Source organism: Equus przewalskii, chromosome 20 (assembly GCF_037783145.1).
Source record: "Equus przewalskii isolate Varuska chromosome 20, EquPr2, whole genome shotgun sequence".
Taxonomy (NCBI): Eukaryota; Metazoa; Chordata; class Mammalia; order Perissodactyla; family Equidae; genus Equus; species Equus przewalskii.
In genome coordinates this window covers 45,650,721-45,673,375 of record NC_091850.1, presented here as the reverse complement: position 1 = coordinate 45,673,375, position 22,655 = coordinate 45,650,721, and the positions used below count along the sequence as shown (strand labels likewise).

The window sequence follows — 22,655 nt, the reverse complement described above, 5'->3', positions numbered from 1 at the left end:
TAAAAATTAGCATTATCTAGGTGAAGGCCTCCTTTCTGGTCACTATTTACGTTTAGCAAAATTTGAAATAACATTGCTTAGTTGATCAGTCATCCTTTGTTAGAATCACTAAAATACCATTGATTTGATCATGAGGAAAGCTCTGAGTAAAAGCTTCTTTCAGGAATGCTTATTTAAAAGCAAAACTAGAAACACTGTAGGTCCATTTCTGAATTGGAATCCCCAGTGACTTAAATAAGAGCCAGCAGGTTGAACAAGGAAGTCACTAAAATAAGTGAAGCTAGGGTAACTTGGGTTTTGTAGGGAATGTGGGATGGGCAGGGAGGAGGTTCGTATTTTGCAATTGGAAAAATCTGATATTATAGAAAAAAGAACAAATTCAGAGTATTTTAGAATTACATGTGTTTTTAATTTGCTTCATGTAACTGTAGTTTTTAAACTGAACCTAGAACCAGGAGAGCCAATTGTTTCATTTTTGTGTGCCTGAAATGTGACTTGGAGGGTTTCTCATAATTATAACGGAAAATGCTTCTTTATTCACTGTATTGTCTCTTTGAAACAGTAGCTGGAATTGACAGATGTTTGTATATTTTCTCTGAATGCTCTTTGGATCCTGAGTTACCAGTAAAAATAGACTGACTTAATGTGCACTTGGTTGTTTTATGTCGGAGGTCTTACCTAGTTTTTACAAACAGCATCCTAGAACTGGAACTCTAATGCTAGAAATATTTTTAAAGCTTTCATGTAATATTTACAAACTATAATATTAAGTAATGTAATGATGGGTGTGAGCATAAGTGTGGAGTTGAGAAGACCTTTTCTTCTCACATTTGGATCTTTTCTAGGTGTTCTTTTCTTGGGAAAGTCACTTAACTTTTCTGAACCTCAATTTCTTGCTTAACAGGGATAATAATAAAAGTCTACTCTGTCTTATTGGTGGCCCTTTGGGATTGATGTGTTTTGGAATTAGGAATTTTTCAAAGTTTACGAAGGTAACAGTGCATACACTATGTGATACACAACACTCTCGGGGGGTCTGGGCAGTGCCCTCATAATCAAGTTCATGGAGATTTCTGCAGCCAAATGTACAAGGACTCACTAAAGGGATCAGTAAAGGCTCTTAATAGCCTCAGGTCAGATCTTATTGCCAAGTGAATTTTGGGGACCAAGTTTTGAGAAAATATTTGGAATTTCAGAGCTGTTTTAGCTTTTCGTGGATAAGGGATTAGGGACTGTGTTGCCCTCTGAGCCCAGCACAGAATAATCTCTCAATAAATGATGCCGGTGGCAATGTGGCGCTTGGTGATGACAGAGGGCCACTCTGGTTAGTATCTGAAATAACCCCTCTGCATTGTAAAGGAAAAACGGCATTACATTGGTCTTCATATTGCATGTTGTTGAGATGTGGGCTTGTAAGAGTTAGTCTCCTCTTTGATGAGGGTTTAGTATTTATTCACAAATTCCTAAAGAAATAGTAATTAATATTAATCCACAAACATAGTGAATATTAGGTAGTGGGGGCTTATTACGGAAATTACTTTACAGATAGGTTGTACGAGAAGGGCAGGACTCTGCCACGTGAGAGGGGGGAGAAGGCACCAACAGCTGGTTCCTGAGGGGTTCATCAGGTTGGTAGTGTTGGCTGGTTTACCCTTCCCCAGTTTTGCTGTCCACTACAGAGGTGTCATGTCATCAGAGGTAATTTACTCAAGTGCCTGAACTGTTTTGAAACAAAAGCAGCTCTTTCTTTCCATACTTCATTGTGCCATCCATATGCCACCTATTGAGTCTCAAAGACTCAGTGAGGTGCCGGCCCAGTGGGGTAGAGATTAAGTTCATGTGTTCTGCTTTCACAGCCCAGGGTTCACGGGTTTGGATCCTGGACACAGACCTTCACACTGCTCATCAAGCCATGCTATGGCTGTGTCCCTCATATAAAGTAGAAGGAGGAAGATTGGCAAAGATGTTAGCTCAGGACCAATCTTCCTCACCAAAAAATAATAATAATAATAATAATAAAAGATGCATATAGGCTAGAGGGTAAGAGAAGGGACCCCACATCCAGACTTCATGAATCCAAGTCTACAGGCTGGCTCTTCCACGTGGTAGCCAAGGGCCCTTGGTCCTGCTTCATCTGTGAAATAGGGATGAGGATGTTCCCCTCACCCCCACCCCCAGGCTCACTGCGAGGATTGTTGACCTAGTGCCCACACAGCCAAGGTCAGTGCCTGCTTCAACAGCAGGCACTCAGACAGGAATACAGTTATTAGTTAAGAAATGGGCCTAATCGCACTTGCCACTATCACGTTCAGTCTTGTAATTATATCACAAACAGGGAATTGAGCTAAACAATCTGTCAGGATTCCTGCACATGTAACATTTTGACTTAGATTCTGAGACAGTATCTGTGCTTTAAGTGTTAGTGGCTCTACTTTGGAGCGACCTTGACCTTGGGGCCATCACTGTATCCATTAGAGGGCACTGATGTACAGAGGAATGAGCTTGGACCACATCCTCTGAATGGAGAGGGGGGTGGCATTGGCCTCCCAGCTTTGCTTGCTGCCTGTGAACCAGGTAGCCAGTGGGAAGGGATCGGCTTTTGCCCTTTCCCTCGAGTGTGGCAGCAGAGCAGCAAATCCTGTGCCAGCCTTGTCTTGCCTGGGGTTGAGGTCCCAAGGCAGAGAGATGACAGCACTGTCAGGTGAGGTCAGGGGCGCAACTGCCGGGTTGCGTTGATGAAGCCCCCGATTGTTTTAGTGGAAAGATTCCATAAGCGTGTCTCTAAAATGCTCCTTGGACAAGTCTATTGAGTCAGAATTCCTTGGCAACCTGGAAAGTGTTCTCAGACTTGCAAAAGAAGCCAAAAGCCTCGTGGGGGAGTTTGGTTTTGAATATGAGCTAGATTTCATAATTGTCTGCTGCTATTTTTAAAAAGTGCTTGGAATTTTTACACTCTGCTTTGAATTACTTCCATGTTTGTTGGAAATAGAATTTCACCTGCTATTTACAGTTTTGTCTAAAGGAACCACTTTAAAAGAAAAATTGCAACCCACTTGTAACCCCAAGTGGTTGATTTATAATAGCTTTTATTTCCAGCATGTGCTTCCTGAAACACTTTTCTTAGGCTTAAAAGACAGATTTTTATTATTTTCAAAAAACTCCGTTTTGCTTCCTCCCAGTCCTTTCTACGAAATAATGCTTATCTTTCACTTTTTGAAATTGTACCTTTATTTCAAGTCTGGATTGAGTTACCAGTAATCATCAGGTTTGCTGCTTACCAGTGGCTTAATTTTTCTTTTTACAGCAAAGTTGAGAAATATACAGAATATACTATAGTTGTCATTTTAAAAAAAAGTCTCCTCACCCTTCGTGCAGATCTGATAGGCAGGTGGACTGTAGCACAGGTGTTACTTATGTATCTCTAAATTCTTTTCAAACTTAAAATATTTGATCCTTGTCTTCTGTATACTATTGGCCTCAAGCCCAGAGTCACATTCCATTCCATTCTTTGAGGTTGGGAAGTCTTGAAGTTGTCATTGGACATGGGTTTAGGAGTGGAATGGGACATGTGTTTTATAGTGTGTCCTAAGAGACTGTCATGTCTGCAACTCAGCAGCTTTACATCTGCCTTGAAGTCAGGCAGGGAATGTGGCACTACGTACTAGTGTGGTACTAAAGGTCTCTCTCCCTCTCCCTCCCTCCCTCTCCCTCCCTCTCTCCTCTCTCTCCCTCTCTCTCCCCCCCTCTCCTTCTCTCCCTCTCTCCCTCCCTCCCTCCCTCCCTCTCTCTCTCTCAAGAAAGAAAAATAAGGTACTAAGTGCACTAGTTAAAAAGCAATGAGGGGCCAGCCCTGTGGCACAGTAGTTAAGTTCGGCATGCTCTGCTTTGGTGGCTCAGGTTCACAGGTTTGGCTCCCAGGTGTGGACCTACATCACTCATGCCATGCTGTGGCAGTGACCCACATATAAAGTAGAGGAAGATTGGCACAGTTGTTAGCTCATGGATAATCCTCCTCAGAAAAAAAGCAATGGAATATTTGTAACTTGTGCCACCAAAGAGCCTAAAATTAGATGGAAGCCTGCCACAGGTTGTGGTTTGTGGATGGGGATGGCACACTGCTGTGTGTTTCCACACTGATATTAAGACGCTTACTTAGATCTCACTGAATACATACTACTCCCCACTATTGTCACCACTGAGCAGGTGAGGAAGCTGCAGCTCAGAAAGGATAAGGAACTTGCCCAGGAGCACACAGCTAGACTCTGTGTGTGCAGAGGGGTGGAAATGAAGGGTGGAAACGAGAGCTTTCCGAAGGACTAAGGGACTGAGTTGACAGACTACAAATGGGTCCAGTAAGAAGGACTCTGGTGGTGTGACTCCAGGTGACTGGCAGAATGGTGGCATTGACACAAGACATTTGGAAATGACCTACATTAGTAAGGTAAACCTGTGGCTTTAGCTGAGCACTCCTGCAGGGTGTGGCCTCTGCGTCCCACCTCACCCTCCCACCTGTGCATGTGCACACACTTCTGCTGATTCTACAAGGGTCTTCACAGAGGACCACCAGAGATTTATCAGGTTCACAAGCCATTTTATTTACGTGTACTACTAACTTTGCTAAATCTTATGCGGAAAGGAGCCTCAGTAGACCCTTGACTTCTGAAGATAGCTAGTTTGGAGCAATGGAGAGCAAGTCCAGTTGTCCCTGGACAGGGCGCTCTGGCCCTCACCAGCGAACTCTTTTTTTCCTAGGTATCTGTCAGCACACTGACCTCTCTGTAGTGCAGGTTACAAAGGGTAAGGGATCGTTTTTGTAGCAATGAACCCCAAGTTCAGGTCCCTTTTATGTTGCCATTAGCAGAGTGCCATGACTGGTCTGGTTCCCCATGGCCCTCGAGACCACCGTCCTCACTGTGCGGGCTCCAGTGGTTCCTTAGTCCAAGACCATTTGGATCCATCTGTGTAGTTAGCTTAGTTACTAAATGCGAAGTCCAGGCAGCCTTCAGTGCTTCAGCATCTTGTTAACAAATGCTTAAATGTTTAAATATTTAAAGATTTTATTTTTTTCCTTTTTCTCCCCAAAGCCCCTCTGGTTCATAGTTGTATATTCTTCGTTGTGGGTCCTTCTAGTTGTGGCACATGGGACGCTGCCTCAGCGTGGTTTGATGAGCAGTGCCACGTCCGCGCCCAGGATTCGAACCAACGAAACACTGGGCCGCCTGCAGCGGAGTGCGCGACCGTAACCACTCGGCCACGGGGCCAGCCCCTTAAATATTTAAATAATATCTTTCTGCTAAAGTTTTTGTTTTTGGCTTAAGACTTAACTGACTTAGTTATCCCCGCTCCATCAGAAAGAGGCGAAGTGTGCATTTGATGCAATGTAAATGTTTTGTTATGTATTCTCAGCGTTTTGTCATTTCTCAAGTCCGAGAGCCAGTGAGCTCCTCAGTCCAGCTACGAACTTAGAAACATTGGGTTGCTCTGCTTTATTTTTACTGTTTCTTTAGTGGATTTCAACTAGCAAGAACTTTTAAGTACTTAAATTCATGGAATGCTTAGCTTTCACAACAGCTTAGTCTATAGCTGAGGATAATATAAATTATCCTCAAAGACCAGGACCAAGGCATTGGACTGTTTCATGTTCTTAGGTTTTACTTATATGTTTTGAGTCTTCTCAAGAAGAGACAGAAAAACACTACCTCTGTAGTTAAACTTGAATTGCCTGAGTTGTGGAGCTTTGAGCCTTATAAAAATGTTCAGTTAAACAGTCCTCTGTGGCTTGACAACCACTATCTCATACAAAACCCAGTCCGTTTTGGAGGCTCCGTCATGGAGAACATGAGGTGAGGTTTGATTTAATCATTATTGCATGTAGCATTTATACATAGATTTACACTTTTAAAGTAAAAGCTGATTAAAATCATGGTTGGAAAGCTGATAGAAGATGTAATTCTCAAGTGTGTTAGATTAGTATCCAGTTGCTTCCCAATTTTTTTTCTCCTTTGCTGCTTGTTTCTTATAGCGTTTTGACAGCAGAGTGTATGTTCAGTAGGTAGCCCTAAACGTTGAACAAGGCAGGCCATTGTTTTTATGGTCTGTGTACCTGTATTTCCTTATAGGTGCTGGACTGGATTGAGAACCATGGAGAAGCATTTCTGAGCAAGCATACAGGTGTGGGGAAGTCGCTCCATCGGGCTAGAGCTTTGCAGAAACGTCATGAAGATTTTGAAGAAGTAGCACAGGTAAAACAGTGGCTTTTGCTCTTTTCTCCTATAAAAACCTGTGTGGTGGGTTTTGAATTACAGTTTTAACCACATCTGAGATGAGTTAGCCTTAGTGAGGTGTGTTTGAAGATGATGGTCAGATTTCAGAGTGAAGGTGTCATTTCCTAGACAGAAAAATGATTTAGTTGTTGACCCTTTCAAAAAATGTTCTTGAAGCAGAAAAGTGTCTTAGATGTTTTTGCTGTATTTATTGTACCAATGTCTCTTGACTAGTTTGTGAAATTTCAGTTCGTAGTCAGAATAACAGTCCTTCTTGCATTTCTGTAGTGATGGGCCCAGCATTTCTTGTCCCTTTGCAGTTCTTTTAAATGTGTGTGCTTAGGAAGCGGGAGGCAGGGGTGCAGTAGGTTAGAGCTTGGGCTTCGTGGAGTTTGAGCATTGGCTGTAAGTCCCACTATTGTGTGACTTTGGAAAAGCCTCTTAGCATTTCTAAGGTTAATTTTCTTATCTGAAAAATAGGCCCAGTAAGGGCTCCTGGAGAGAAAGTAAGGTTTATGTGTAGCATCATCTAGGGTACCTGGCCCACGTTCTTCCCAAAACTTATATATGGATCATGTAAGTATATATATGGAAGCTATAGGAGGGAGGGTAAAAATTGTTTTAAAAAGAAGTTGTCTAGTAGTACAAATCCAAACTGAGACACACCATGGTGAAACTGAGGAACACCAAAGACAGGATCTTAGAGACAAGAAGAGAGAAAGGACAAAATGACACCTGTGAGAATGACTCTTAGACAGCCGGCTTCTCATCAGTAACCACAGATTCCGGGAGAGAGTGGAGTAGAGTCTGGAGGGAAAATAACTGAACCTGGAATGCCATACCCAGCTGAGCTGTGGTTCAGTAGTGCAGATAAAATATAGACCAAGACTGAGCAAGTTTACCGCTCAAGTAGTTACCAGAAGAGCTGACTAACATACATGGTTTATGAAGAATGATGGAGGCACCCACTGTAATTTAGACTCGGCGGGAACGGCGACTTCGTGTTGTTCACTTCTCTATCACTAGCACCTGGAACAGTGCCTGGCATATTTAAGCAGTCAGCAAATATTTGTTGAATGAATTAACTAAAGGAATAAAAAGGAAATATGAGAAGAAAGGACTGGGATCAATAATAAGCACAGAAGTTGGTAAATATATTTGTAAATCAAAAGATTGACCGTTTAAACAGAAGGCAGTGAATTTGGGGTAGTTAAAAACAAGGTGGAACTAAAGTACCAGAGCACTCGAACATGCAAGATGGAAGGGTGTTCTGAGGAGGGTGGCAAGAGGTGTTGTGTATCTTAGATTTGTCAGTTCCGGTGTGCATGTCAGCAGTGTTGAACGACCACTGAAAGTCTAGGGATAGAAATCATCACGTCCCAGTCAGTATAAAGGGAAAATAATACACAAAACCAGATAAATAAAAACTCACGAAAATGGGTCTGGTGGGAGCAAACGAAATGAGAACAACAAAAATCATGATAGAAGTCACAAAATAAAATGTAGTAATTTGTCCATAAATATCAGTAATTACAGTAAATGTGCAAAATAGATTATACTTGTGAAAAGACAAAGATTCTCTGACTGAATATCTTTTAAAAATGCCATATGTTCTTTTCAAGGGCACAGCTAAAACATACACACCCAGGAAGTTTGAAAATATATAAAATATTAGAAAAAAGATCCACCAGGCAAGTATTAACCAAAAGAAAACTGGCGTAGAAATATTAATATTAAACAAATAGACTTGAAACCATTATTAGAAATAAAGAGGGTCTTTCGTTTTAAAAGGAGGGGTATCAGTATGCATCTAACAATATAGTCTCCAAATCTATAAAACCAAAATAAACAAGAGTAAACCATGGCTTGTGTGTCAGTAGGTTTTGCATGCCAAGGGGTTCCATTATATACCAGTTTAGTGAGGGAAATAAATATGGGGTAGAATTACAGGATAGAACAAAACAAATGACTTGGGTCCTATTCAGTGAAAACACCTTTGAAACGTTACCTTCTTTACATGTCTTCCTATGTAAAGTAAAAACAACAGTCCCAACCTTTATGCTTTCTCCATCTCAAGAAACAGGAAAGAAAAGATCGTGTGTTCTGCAGCCTTGCCACGTGTGCAACGCGTCTTCGGATTTTTCTTGTCTACGTTGTGGGTGATCTCCTGACTTAACGCTTGCTGGAAAATATTTTGCCTTCCTCTTGTAGCAGAAGAAATGTGGGAAATGTGCTCTTATCTCCCCTTTATTTTTTTTCCATAAGATAAGCTGCTGCTGTAGCCAGTGAGGTTTGAGGATGGATGGAAATTTGGATCATATGAGCAAACTTCAGGCCCCAAGGAATCTAAAAGGTGCAACAGCACACAGCCGGAATCTGTTCAGAGAGGGAGGCTCCTGCCTCCAGTAGCGTGTTCCCTGGGATTGTAGACTGGACTGCCCTTGCCCTGCCTCACACCCTCCTGAGCAGCCTTGTCTATTTGAGGGATGATGGTCTGCTGAATGTCCTCCTGTATTTCCAGCACCCCAGTGACCCTTCTGCCTCCAATTCCTGTGGTTCCTTCTATTCGAAATGAAGGAAATGTCTTCTCTGGCTAACCTTGCCCTATCTTTTCATGGTGAACTTATTTCCTCAGGTCTCAGATAACCATCAGAGCTGTCCACATAGGTTCTCCGGGGACAACAAGAGTGAGAACACTTCCTTTGTAGGAAATGTTTCTGCCTTAGTGTTTCTAGGGCAAGCCAAGAGTTAAAGTGGCACCCTGAGCTGTGGTCTGCTTTACTCCGGTTCGAGAATGGCAGGTACTTGTCTGCTCCTGCCTCTTCCCAGCTGACTTGCACTGCTTTCTTAGCATCTCTTGCTCATTGTCCCTGGGATTCTAAGGGTGCCTCACCCTCTTTCCCTGAAATTGAAAGTGCTTAAGCCCAAACCTGACCTGTGCATGAAAAAAACGTTAAATATAAACACCTTTTGCTCACTTTGCAAACATCTGCACCCAGTTTCCCTCCCTCTGGTTTTCAAATAATCACCCTCCATGTATCGGGCATTCTGCCAGGCACGGAGGGGCCAGCCCTCCTCCTGAAGAGGCAGGGCCACCTGTCAGAGGGCTTTTCCTGGTAGTTCTTGTTGTCAAGCCAAGACCCACAAATTAGTAAAATTCGGCTTGGTGGCAAAGAAAGGAGAGGGTGTTAGAAGCAGGCATGAGGGACAGCAGGTGGGACTGTTGGGCAGCACAGCCATGTGGTCTGCATGGCTGGAGCATGGGCCGGGCCTTCCAGGGCCTGGGGAGCCGCAGGCGGAGACCAGACTCTCCTCTCTGTGGGCCTCTCCTCTGCAGAGCCACTGTGGGGTGCAGGCTTTGAGCTCTCCACCCTGAACCTGGCCATACCTGCATATCTCAGCTTTCCTCTCTACCTGCACCCTCCTTCCCGCCCCACTGCCAGGCCCTGGGCCCTTCAAGGATGGCCTCTTTCTAGCATCTTGGACTCCTCCCTCTCCTAGCTCTTTTCCTCTGGCACTAAATATTTATAGATCCTCCCGTCTCTTGAAGAACGTCACTTGATTCTGCTGTATTTTTTAGATACCGCTTGGTTTCGAAGGAGTGTTCTGCCACTCTGCTCTGCCTCCTCATTGTCTGCTGTCCCCAGCAGTCCAGCTTTACGCGTGTCTGTCTGGTAAAACTGCAGTCACTAGGCACGCAGCAATTTGCCATTGTTCAGAGTAGGCTTTCAACAGTCTGTCATCGTTGCTGGGGACTGGGACCCAGCCACTCATATAATTCCCCTCCACGCGCTTTAGAGTGAAAATCTCTGAGCCTTTCCATCCACAACATCCTATTGTGTGACAGGCCCCTGGTAGTCCATAATGGAGCTCTACAATCTAGTGCACACCAGCCCCTGTGCATGCAGATACTGTAAATCCCAGAGAACACTCCTGGACCACTGCAGGCTAGTTCTGGAGGGAGTTTGCTGTGCCTCAGAGTGCTCCCTCAGGCAGTGGAGGAGGGGGACTGCCCTATACGGTAAGAACTAGCCAGAGATTAATTGTAGTGAGTGGGGAGCGGGCCGTAAGACCTGAAAAAACAGGGTGGACTGCTCTCTCTAGACTTTCCGCCTTGTTTAATAAAGATTTTTTGAGGGGAGTAGGAGAGAGGAGGATAGCATTTTAAGCTAGAAGAGATCTTGGCTTAGTAAGACTGTGCAGTGGATTTGGTCTAGAAAAACCATGGCCTCAGTACTGAGACAAAATTACAGTTTGTGTTTGTAGCATCATTCATCGACAGCTCTCTAGGTCTTCCCAAAATGCAAACTGACCCCAGTCTTGCTCTAGCACAGGGGGAATGAGCCCATGAAGTGAATTACCTTCTCTATCTTTGACTGCTTTCTGGCAAACCAAATTGTAATAGAAGTGCTTATGGCAGAGATGTAACTTCTGTTTGTTTGTTTGTTTGTTTGTTTGCTGAGGAAGATTCACCCTTAGCCAACATCCGTTGCCAATCCTCCTCTTCTTTAGCTTGAGGAAGATTAGCCCTGGGCTAACATCTGTGCCAATCTTCCTCTATTTTTTTTGTACGTGGGGTACCTGTAAAGCATGGCTGGTGAGTGGAATAGGTCTGCGCCCAGGATCTGAACCCGTGAACCCGGGCTGCCAAAGTGGAGTGCACAGAACTTTAACCACTCGGGCATGGGGCCAGCCCCTAAGTTCATATTTTAGATTTATATATCTTTTTGGACAGAATGGCCCTGTGAGGCATCTTAAAAATGGGAACAAAAGCATCTTTAGTGCTTAATAAGGAGCCTTATTTCGTTTTCTGAAACATATTCACAAAGGTAAAACAAATTTTGGGTTGAGGGAGAAGAAATTTCCTTTTCACAGTTAAGTTCAGGGTTAGATAGTTTGTTTCCTTGGCTTATGTTTTGAAAGATCCTTTGTAAAATGAATTCTGAATTGTCTTTAGTTTAGAGATCTTGAATTAGAAGTTTATTTAATAAATTTTTCCTGTGGTCAGCTTCTTCAGAATAGTGAGTTGCTGTATGATAGAGTGACAACAGATTCAAGAAGGAAGTAGTGAAAGTCTTATGGTTGAAAAGAACTAAATATAGATTATTTATTATATAGAACTAGTCTTGTTTTCTGGGAAGGAGGAACCCGAAAAGATCCTCATGTTGACTTGGTGGCAGGGAGTCATACAGCCGGGTGTAACTTCTGCAGGACATAAGACTCCACTGCCGAGCCCGCTGTCAGGCTGTTTCAGACACTGCTGTAGCCACATCAGGAAGCGCTTGGATCATTTTTGGACATGGTTTTGCAGAGCCAAGAACCTCCTTGTGACGAATCTGAAGATCCATTCCTTCTTTATTTTATATGGTGACTGTGAGTAGATGCATCCTGGTGAATGAATTCATGGTAATGAGTTTATAGAGTGTGGCACACGCAGCCATGTTGCATTTTCATGCAAGAGCTTTTAAAAAGAAAGAAAAGGTGCTTTCCACGTGAAGCGTTTTGCAAATGACTGTCAGAAGGGAAGACGCTCTTTGACAGTCATCTTCTCCTTTGCCTTCTAAATACTTGTCCAAGTTAATGTTCTTTTGTAGATTTTAAAAAGCTATGAATACAACAGGCAGTAAAACCTAGAAAACTCTGGTTCAAGGAAGTAGCTGGCTTTGAGAGCACAGAGATTTCTGTAACATGATTAGCGAATCTCTGACGTAGCCCGTCTTCCCATAAATGTCCGCTCTGGGAGTGCGCACACCACCTTCTCTCCTGTCTGCTTATCCCCGGGGTTCAGATTACCCTCCAAAGATGTAACCTGTTGTGAAGTTGTTCCCCACGAAGCCATTTCTGTCACCAACTTTTTATATATGCCGTGTAATTATCTGGTCTTCCAGGATAAGAAAGTGTGGCTGTTTAGGAAAGCAGGAGACCTTACGTTCATTCTTGACTTTCAGAAGAGAGCAGGCTGATTCTCAGACTCCCTGGGCGCTGCTGAGCTCATTCACCTTTTGCAAGGATACTCTGCACAGCCTGTGGACACACAGGATGCTTCCACTCTTTTTGCATGCCCTAAATTCAGGCCTTGAAATGTCTGTGTTTTCCTCCGTTCCTATCTTTTCTAAGATCAAGAAAACCCATCTTTTCTGGGTTCTAAATATAGCCTCTGGCCATCTTGGGTAAAACCCAGGTTTTAGCTGTGAGGGGTTGTAGGGAGAGGAAGGTCTGATCGCCTTTGAAAAGCTCTGGGTGTTTCCTGAGTCCTAGCCGTTATGCAGTTTTAATTTACTTCTCAAGAGAAAGAGGAACCTGTTCGGCTTACATTATCCCCTTTAATCCTCATCGCTGGGACTGTTACCCCACCGCACAGACAGCACTTGGGCCCACAGAGAGCTGCCTTCAGGGACAGGACAGCAGGTAGGAGAGTCCAGTCTCTTCAGACTCTGAAACAGGCTCTCTGACCTGACACTCCCTGCCCCCTTCAAGTCTGAATTTAAGTGACTAAATTTTCCCTTGTGAGAGGAACCCCGGCCTAGGCATTTGCTGCCTGAACAATGCCAGCTCCACTGACTGACTTGGGCAAGTTACTCACCCGTGCGTGCCTCCATTTCCTCGTGTGTGAAGCGGGAGTGAAATAGTGTCCACGTTATAGAGCTGTGGTTGGGACAGTGAGTGCTCCAGAGTTAGCGTTTCTGACGGGTGTGTTGATTAACACACGGAAGTCTGTTTTCTTCCATGGCAGAAGGATCCGGGGTAGGCTCTACCTGAGAAGGCCTAGGCCCTGGGTTTCAGAGAGGCAGCGTGCTGACCCTGGTCCACCAGCACCCACCGCTGTGCCAGGGGAGAGCCACTGAACCCTGTGTGCCAGCTCATTTTTTTCAAGGGTGAAATGAGAAGTAGGACGAGATGAATGCTGTTTCGTGTCCCGGATAATTCAAAAGAGCACTTGTTCTTTTGGGACCTTTGTTGTATATGTCCTTACCTCTGGCAGAGAGGCGGAAAGCTTTCAGAAATGTAATGGTGAGGGCTTGGGAGGCACCACTTACCAAACACGAGAGGTAAGCGACTTCACGGCTGTAGTGACAGTCAGTCAGAAAACAGGATTCGGCTCTTAGAAATGTGTACATGCAGCATAAAGCATGTTACACTGTTAGCTTCATTCAGCACTGAATGAAGCACATTCTTGTGCCTCTTCTTGGAGACACAGAAGCGTGCTTCCTGGGTGAGGCCCCACAGGGGCAGCATGGATCTGCATAAAGCCGTCATCCTCAGAGGAGTTACGTCAGAGTGCAGTCTCTGGTGACTGGAGAACCTTTGTGGGCAAAATGTATGCAGAACCACCACAGCAAGAGCCCTTGGTGCTAATAGCTGACCGTCACAAGGAGAGCTTACTCTGTGCCCAGGGACTGCACCGAGCGGCCCGAGCCCCAGCCTCTCAGGAGGGAAGGCCTCCATGAGAGAATCTGTGGAAGGTGCTCACTAATAGTTCCATAGGTGAAAGCTGTTTTTAAAAAATCTACATATACATATATGTGTGTGTACATATATATACACATATATATGTGTGTGTGTGTATACATACACATATGTGTACATACATGTATTTTAATAAACTTCTTTAGGCCAGTTTTAGATTTACAGAAAAATTATGATATAGAGTTCCCATACCCTGCATCTATTTTCCCCATTATTATCATCTTTCATTAATATGGTACATTTGTTATAATTAATTAACTAATATTGATGTTTTATTATTAAGTAAAGCCCATACTTTATTCAGATTTCCTTAGTTTTCCCCTATTCTAGGATCCTATTCAGAATGCCACATTACATTTAGTTGTCATGTCTCCTCTTGGCTCCAGTGGTTTCTTGTCATTATTTTTTATTATTGTCATTAATAGCTTCCTCATCATTTCCTTTATTACCGCATTATTCTAATTCTAATTCATAGTTTAACTCCTCCCTTATCATCCACATGGCGGGGTGATGTCTCTAGCCTGACTCTCTGGGCCACAAAGTCATTGACTCAGAGCTGACATGAGACTCTTTCTGTCCTGTCACTCAGAATCTCCTTGTCACACAGTTGTCATGGCAGCTTGCCAGACTGCACCATAGGGGATGTGGAGGTCCAGAGTCGCGCAGGAGGGAGAGTGGACATTTATAAACCATGCTTCTGTTGTTACAAAGCTCTTTTGAAGTGGGCACTTTTACTCTTTCTGCTCTATGCAGGAATTATTATAACTTAGCTTCCAATTGTGTCATATTGAGTGTATATAAAACCCTTTGATTGTGCTTTTAAGTTCTGCATCAGATTTGGAACTGACCGTGCTTTTCAAATTATTTCAAATAATTGATTCCAAAGATTGTGTAAAATGTCCACATATACATTTTCCAAGTTGGCCATAATTAGTAAATTTTAAAGGGTTCTTTTGTAAAGAAAAGTTCTGAAAGGTCCTTTGTTAATAGTGTGGGGCATTCTCATCAGAGTTTGGATAGTACCAAAAAGAGAAGTCCCCTGAAAATGGTTTTTCAGATGGACAGAGAGAAAGAGATGCCTGCGAACCTTGCCCCATGGCGGCGTGTAAAGCAATGCTACGTAAAACACTGTTTTGAGGAGTCTCACCAGCTGACAATATGGTGGATGGTTGTAAGCACAGGCTCCTGAGTCACACAGACCTGGGTTGAGTCCTGCTTCTACCGCCTGCCACCTTGTCCCCTGAGCCCAGTGACTGCCCTTCAGGCCTCAGGTTCCTTACTTGTAAAGGGGACTGTTGTTCAGGTTGGACGGCCCAGTGCAATGGGCTCACTTAGACCTGACCCACAATAAGTGCTCGTGACCATGGCAGACAGGGCGTGGGGAGTGTTCAGCCTGTGGTGGTGATAAAAAGCAGACAGACTTTTAGCTGGCCTTTATTATTTCTTTTAATTCTCTGTCAGCACTGCACCCCTCCTTATTGCCTGCAGAAGATGGACTGCTCCACCCCAACCCCAACCCTGACGTCAGGGGCACTCTTGCTCTGTAAATGGGCATCAATAGCTTTGTCATTGAGATCACCTCAGACCTATCACACTGTATGTTACACCTGTTATAAAATTATTTTAAACTTGCAGTAAAGTTGGAAGTACAGCACAAAAGGCTTGTTTTCCCCTGAACCATTTACTTTAGTGTGTATTTCCTACCAAAAAAGGACATTCTGCTGTACACATAATAACACCATCAAAATCAGGAAATTAACATTGATACAGGATTACCTTCTAACTCTTGGGCCCCATGATGTCCTGTATAACTAAGGGATCCAGTGTAAAATAACCCTGGCCTTTAGTTGTCACATCTTTTAGTGTCCTTGAGCTGAGAGCAGCTCCTTGGTTTCCTTGACTTTTGTGACCTGACCTTTTGGAAGATTTCAGGCCCATTATTTTGGAGACTGCTCCTGACTTTGAGTTTGTCTGATGGTTCCTCATGATTAGATCCCCATTATCCGTCTTCAGCAGGGCTATCATACAGAGCTGCTGTGTCCTTCTCATGCCGTCCCACCAGGTGGCACACAGTCCTGTTACATAAGGTGTTCATTTTGAGCCCTGGGTTAAGGTGGTGTCCATCTGACTTCTCCACTGGAAAGTGAGCCTTTCCCCTTTCGTAATTAGTAAGTACTTTGTGGGAAGGTACTTTGAAATTCTACAGTATCCTGTTCCTCATCTGGTCTTATTTATTTATGTCACTGTGTGACTCATGGTTTCTTTCCTGTTGTGTTAGTGTGTTGTACTCTATTACCATTGTTGTTTACTCAGATTGCCCTCATTTGGCCAGCAGGAGCCTCCTCTCGTTGACTTCTGGGTTCTGACCTGTCCACATTGTTCCTGAGCTTCTCCTTATGTTCTAGCACAGTCAGATGTTTCAGGCTCATCTTGTCCTTTATCCCACCCCAACCCTGGAATCAGTCATTTCTCCACAGAGCCCTGGTTCCCTTTAGAGGAGAATGGTGTTAGTAGTGGAAGTTCAGGTGCTAAGCATGCTTATTGCTGTTGGGCCATCGCTGCTCCCAGGTCCTCTCAGTGGATAGTGGGAGGGAGCATGTGACTGTGTGTGTGCGCGTGCGTGCGTGCGCACATGACATGCACATTTACACATCTTTCTGTTGAAAACTGTGTATTCATGCTGATACCTCTACTTCCAACCCAGTGCCACGGGATTAACTCAGATTTTGTCCTTTTCCATATTTGTCACTCCCTTCTCCACAGTGAGGACCCTGCCTCTCATTATCCTTAATGTATTGACTTAGTAGATTAATGCCCCCAGCCTAACCAGTCTTCCAGCTGGGAGGCTGCCCACTGCAGGGGTGCCCTTGCTCCCCTTCAGGCTTGGACACCCTGCAGGGACACCATCCCCACACCGTGGGCCATCACCTGCCCTCACTAATGAGGCACCAACCCTGCTTGGCTTTACAGCTGAAATGTTGGAGAAGGAGAGGCTGGAAGGGCTCCACCTGTTTCTCAGGGGAGCTGCAGACTTGCTTGGCTGGCCTTTTCAGAAGGCCTCGTTCTGTTCTTCCCCGGCACTGCCTCGGCAGCCCCCCATCCCCGTCCGTGAGCCTCTCACCAGCAGTTCTTTTAACAGTGTCAGGTCTCTGGCATACTTGTTTATTTGTGGGACCCTTTGCAGCCTCTAGTTTATCAAGAATTTAAGAAGGAGTAATGTTCAGAGTATTTGAGACACCTGTTTACACTTTCAGCTCTTTCAAACTCTGGCTACTTTATAGCCATTATAGTGATTATTTCCTTTTTCTCAAAAAATGTGTACCCTTACGTAGAAAAAAGATAAGCAAAAAATTACCAGTAAGTGGAAACGTGAAAAGAGCAGCTTATGTTTGTCTGAAACTTAACCTTTTTGCTTGCGCTTGGGGAATTATCACAAAATCTTTATCATACTGAAAGACACAAAACTGGAACTCTCCACTCTGTCATAAAACCAGGAGAAAAGTGAAGTGGGCACTTGTGGCGACGTGCCGTCTTCTTGCTGTGCAGCAGCAAAAGCTGAAAGCCCTTTATGAGTCACGGGGCAGCCAGCAGCTGCCTCCGGACACCCATCTCTGCTGTAGTTGAAAGGGCTTTGCCATGAGGTTCAAAGTTTAGCAGTCTAAAACAGGAATGGAAAAGGCTGCTCACAGGGATGTATCAAACTCCTAAAGTCATCTCTTCTCATCGTACTTGTTCTGTATGATTTACGGATATGATCAGGAATATCGCAGACTGCCTTTGTGTTGCGGAGTTTTATGACTCCTGGCCTGGCCGGTTTCTTTCTGTTTCACCCCCTGTTTCTTTATATGTTCCCTTGTGCAGAACACATATACCAATGCAGATAAATTACTAGAAGCAGCAGAGCAGCTGGCTCAGACGGGGGAATGTGACCCAGAAGAGATTTATCAGGCTGCCCATCAGCTCGAAGACCGGATACAAGATTTTGTTCGGCGTGTTGAGCAACGGAAGATCCTACTAGACATGTCAGTGTCCTTTCACACCCACGTAAAAGAGGTAAGACATCAGGAGACAAAGATGTAGCCGTGTCTGCAGGGGTCTTTGAACTCCGTGGAACGAATGTGGATCTGGTTGTGATGTGAGAAAGTGGACAAGAAATGGCCAGTGAGGATACGTAGCCTATTTACACTGAGCGGGTCAGTGTGGACAGGGGACTGAGCTAGAATGCTTGTGCCTCCTCATCACCCGAGTGCAGGCATGCTTTTGCCGGGGCGGCAGGAGCCCGTGTGTCTGTCAGGAGGGGCCCCTTGAGGGTTGTGGGTGGCTGGGGAGAGATGAGGATTAGGATGTGAGCAGAGAAAACGGGAGCTGAAGGAGATCCCTTTAACTTGGAGAGGGAGAGCGTGCATGCATTTTAGCCTGGCTAGAGAACTGCTCTTTCTGCTCAGAGCTCTGGGTTTCCCTTCTGTGCTTCAGCCTGTCATGTGGCGAAAGTCATGGCTGCCTTCTGACTTTATCAGACTGTGTGACTACTCCCAGATACTAATAAAAGTGAATTTTACATAATACTGAGTTTAAATGTACCCAAACCAACATGGCCTTAGTGTTACTAATGCTAATGTCATACATATGCTCTTGCTAATAAACTTACCTCACAATAAGAGATAATGTGTTATTTGCTAGGTGAAAAATAGTTGGTCCTAATTATGCCTTGCATATATGTTATTCTTACTAGAAATATAAAGTTACATTAAACTATTATGTAGCTTTTGAGAAAAAGGATTTATAATAAAAATTAACGTTTTCAGCAGGACCACAAATTGAATAGGGATGTCAACTTACTGCATCTTATTTCTAAGGAAAAAAATTCTCCACAGCTCTTTGTAAATGGGAAACGAGGAGCCTTTCTGGGTAATTGGGGATAAAATACATGAAGGTTTATAGCAACAGGCTAGGAAGAAGGATCTGGGCAGAGCAAGACTACCGGGAGATTCTCAGGAGAGGGCTGGTCTGGTTGGCCTTGTTTAAAGGCATCGGAAATTGGGGACCAGTAGATCTGTTTAAAGGAAGGGAACTTCACTGCCGGTTCTGGGATTGTGAGTAGTTACTCCTCAACCAGGCCATTTGTAACTTGGAAGTTTGGCTCCAGGAAAACCATACTCCCCTCCCACTCAGAAACTCTGTGAGCCCACGGGAAGAGTGTAGGGGGCGTATTTGGCTGAGTGCTGGGACCCCAGGAGCTTGTGCCTCAGCCCCCCGGGCTGGCGTGCTCTGCCATCCTCTGCTGGGCAGCCCTTTCTGCAAAAGGGCTGGCGCTTTGTGGGCCTGGGACGGTTGTCACCAACACGACCAGCTTCTTTCCCTGCTCTTAATGATGCCCTGACTGAAAAAGACTTCACAGTATTTACAAAGAGACTGTTTTTCCAAGGAGACGTGTTAGGCAGACATTTGTCCCTGACAATTTCCGTTTGTGGATGCACGTGTCACCAGGCTGTAAGGTCCTCACTGCTGAGTCAAGCTATAACTACTGACTAATCCTGCCTCTGCCAGCTCTTTCCCCAGCCTCCTGCAGCACTGCCACCAGAATTAATTTTTCTGAAATACAAATTTGATTTGGTTGTACCCCTTGAACCATCAGTGATTCTTTATGTATGAGGGACCAGCCTGAAACCCCTCAGCATCTTCGTGATCTGGTCTCTGCTTTCCCTCTAGCCCCCTCCGTGCTGTCTCTTCCTCCAAGGCCGCTCCTTCTCAGCACAGGCTCCTGGGATCTGTAACACTCTGACACTCTTGAGACTTGGACTTGCTGCTCCCCTTCCCTTCCCTAGGCAGTTAGCTGTTCCCCCTACACTTTCTAGAACTTTGTTTATATGCACCTGTTACAGCACTTGTCGTGTTGCATTGTAATTGTTCGTTACTCTCTCTTTCCCATCAGTATTAGCTTCTCTTTATCTTGCGTGTTTTTACACCCTGGCTGAGAGGAAGAAGGTGATGTGTGTGAAAAAGCCGAGACAGACAGAAAGCAGACGAGGAGCTCAGGGCAGCCTGGACCTTCCTAGGGAAAGTGTAGCACATGGGGGCTGGAGTTCCTCATTTGGGCCACACCGGGTACTGTGGCCCTGGCAGCCTCTGAGCGGTGGGAGAGGCAGGACCAGTAGCTGCGCAGCAGTTCACAGAACTGGGAGGAAGGGGCGGGGGAAGCCGACCTCAGGTCTGGGGACCCAGCAAGAGCAGTTTGTAATCTGATCCTCTCTGTGTGACATGCCTAGTAATATTCTCTAGCAGGATTTGTAAAGATTTAACTTACTTTGGGGACAGAAAAGGCTCTTTCCATGGAGTGGTATTTATGATTTAGCTCACCTTTTCAGCTTTGTTAAGATTTTCAGAAAGAGTCACAAAAGGAAACTGGAAGGGAAGCATTTTACAGAAGCCGTTCTCCAGAGACTTTGTTTGGGTTTGTTAGGTTTTGTGACATCAACAGCATTTTTAAGGATTTTTAAGGAAAAATCTTACAATTAAGAGCATTTCAGTTAGGAAACTATAGAGTCTGTCTTGTCCCCTAGGCTTGAAAATTTATTTAAAAGTGAAAATACATTGTGTTTCATTGATTTATGCCATAGGCACTTCTAGTGTGTATGAGGCTCGTAGACGAGGAGGCCTTCAGTCTGTCTAAAGGTGGAGTGGCTCACTCCTACAGCTCGAGAATGTCAGGTGCAGCTCACTCATTCCTGCCTGTTTACGTGGAAGACCATCACAGTTGCAGAGACACTGGCTTGTTTACCCTGATTTGGTTCCTTTTAACTGTGCGCCCCTCAAGTGACCTGGGGCTGAGGAAGGATTCAGTGAGCAGCTGGGGGAGTGTGCAGCAGGCCCCACCTGTGCCCGGGTGCCAGCAGCACAGACATTCTGAGAGCCGGCAGCTCATGGGCACAGTGCCACCTCATTCCCCCTGCCAGGTGCTGGGACTGCATTTTTAGCACCAGCCATTTTCTTGGTAAATTAATTTTTTCCTGACCAGCCCCAGAATTTTCCTCAGTCTCCTTTCTCTGTGCTGTATGCATGCCCTGAAACCCACAGGGATATTTGGTAAGTTTTGTGCAGGAAGAGGTGGTATCTTCAGTCCTTGTGTTTTGAAACTGGTTGTTGAATGAAAACTCATATTGTTTAGAACGCACTTAATTAGTTTAAAATGAAATTGGAGGGAAGAGAAGGGCCAAGAGGAGGAAATCACGCTAATTAAATAAATATGTGTTTGTATAAAGTCACTAAATATTTTAATGAATCAGATGAATGAAAAATTGCTAAAACATTTATGTTATCTGAATTAATTTTCAAGCAGATGATACCATTTAAAATTACAAAGAGGAGGATAAACACATGAAGCTTTTTTGAAGTTCACTGTCACAGGCTCTCATGACACGGAAGTTAACCTTACTCCCTCCCAGAGGCTCAGCGGTGGTTTTATTTCTCACTTTATCTGGAGCATAACTGTTGCTCTCTCTTTTGTGCAGTGAATTTCTGGTTCTGATGAGTATGTAACACAAAGGTGATCTCATTAACAACCGTGTCAGGTCAAGGTGATGTCTGCTCAGTGTTTGCTCGGGATTTCTTTTTAAGACTCACACCTGGAAGAAGGTTGGTGGTTGTAAGTCTGGTCACAAGCCAAGCACTTAGATTGGGCATGCTGAGACCTCTTGAACTCTCCTTCACTCTCTTGCCCCAGAGGACAGAATAGAGGACACTTGTTCCTTGGAAGAGAGAAAGGAGGATGTATTTTCACATAGATGGCAAATACTTTATACCTTGAGGTGGGATGCAGAAGGTGGATGATGAAGGTCTCAGCCCTGATTTCATCCTTCAACCCAGATTTGGAAGCATACTGGGACCCTTTCTTCATTTTTTTCTCTAAAAAGAATTCATGAGATGCTTAACCTCTCCTCAGAAGACTTGAAGACTGATACCCTTTCTTTATGTTTTTAAAGTAGTATTTAAAAGAAATGTTGATTGGCCTAAAATAAATTTAGACTTTATTTTAAGAGAATGTTTACCCTCCTACATTTTTCTACCTCTCGATCTCTCTAGTCCCTTGTTCTTTTCTGGCATTTTATTCATGTCAATTCTGATTATAATTCTCCCATTATTACTCCTTTGTCACCTGTCCTCCTTTCCTTTTGAATGCATTTTTCCACTGTTCCTTCATTCATTGATTCCAAAGTCTCTCCCATGTCAGCTCTAATGTACAAGGAGGTGATAGAAAGATGAATCACTAGTGGCAAAATATACTTCTGCTTTTGTGTATATGGAGCATTTTAGACGTTTGTTTCCCGTCGTAGATGTTAAGTTCCTTCAAGACTGGAAACGAGTCTGACTTATCTTTGTATCCCACTCATTAGCCTGCCTCCCAGACTTAGCAGATACTCAGATTGTGGAATAAATGATGTCTATTTCTGGCACATCACTCTGAGATTTAATGATAGAGGGACATATTTCCATTTTCAAATATAGCAAAAGCATGATTATTTCCATCCATTTGTACTCATTCAACGTCATTTTTGAAATTAGGTCCTGAGCTAATTGATAATTACCTTTGAAATTTGTGGGTTATTTGAGGCAACCAGGTGGTGACATTGAGTTCTTGACCAGAGTCTATTTCTGGAATTGATTCAGTGGCCTCAAGTTGGGTTTTGTTCCCTTGATTCCCAGAAGCCATGGTTTCCCAGGAAAGATCATTCCCGCTTTTGAATCGGGCTGTGATTCTTGCTGGGTTAAGTAAAGAAGGCTTTTGGTTCTGCTTCTGCAAACTTCAACACTGAACTGGGACAAGTTTTTGTTTGGGGTAATGCCTGGGAAAAGAGGAACCTTTCATTTTATTCAGAAGTCAAAAATAAAGGCCTCTCAGCCACCTGGAGATTTCTTTGTCACAGCATA

The 22,655-nt window shown here is 44.1% G+C and overlaps 1 protein-coding gene across 6 annotated transcripts in view; it reads left to right on the top strand.

Moving 5' to 3' along the window:
• TRIO (trio Rho guanine nucleotide exchange factor) overlaps nt 1-22,655 on the top strand; it is a 355,575-nt gene that overhangs the window by 168,623 nt on the left and 164,297 nt on the right. For all 6 annotated transcript variants that reach the window (XR_011530455.1, XR_011530456.1, XR_011530457.1 and 3 more), the window contains exons 10-11: nt 6,120-6,242; nt 17,592-17,783. Coding sequence is in view for 3 of the 6 variants with exons in the window: in XM_070587180.1 (XP_070443281.1) it covers nt 6,120-6,242; nt 17,592-17,783 (315 nt within the window). In the remaining 3 variants the exon portion in view is untranslated. The remainder of the gene's footprint in view (nt 1-6,119; nt 6,243-17,591; nt 17,784-22,655) is intronic.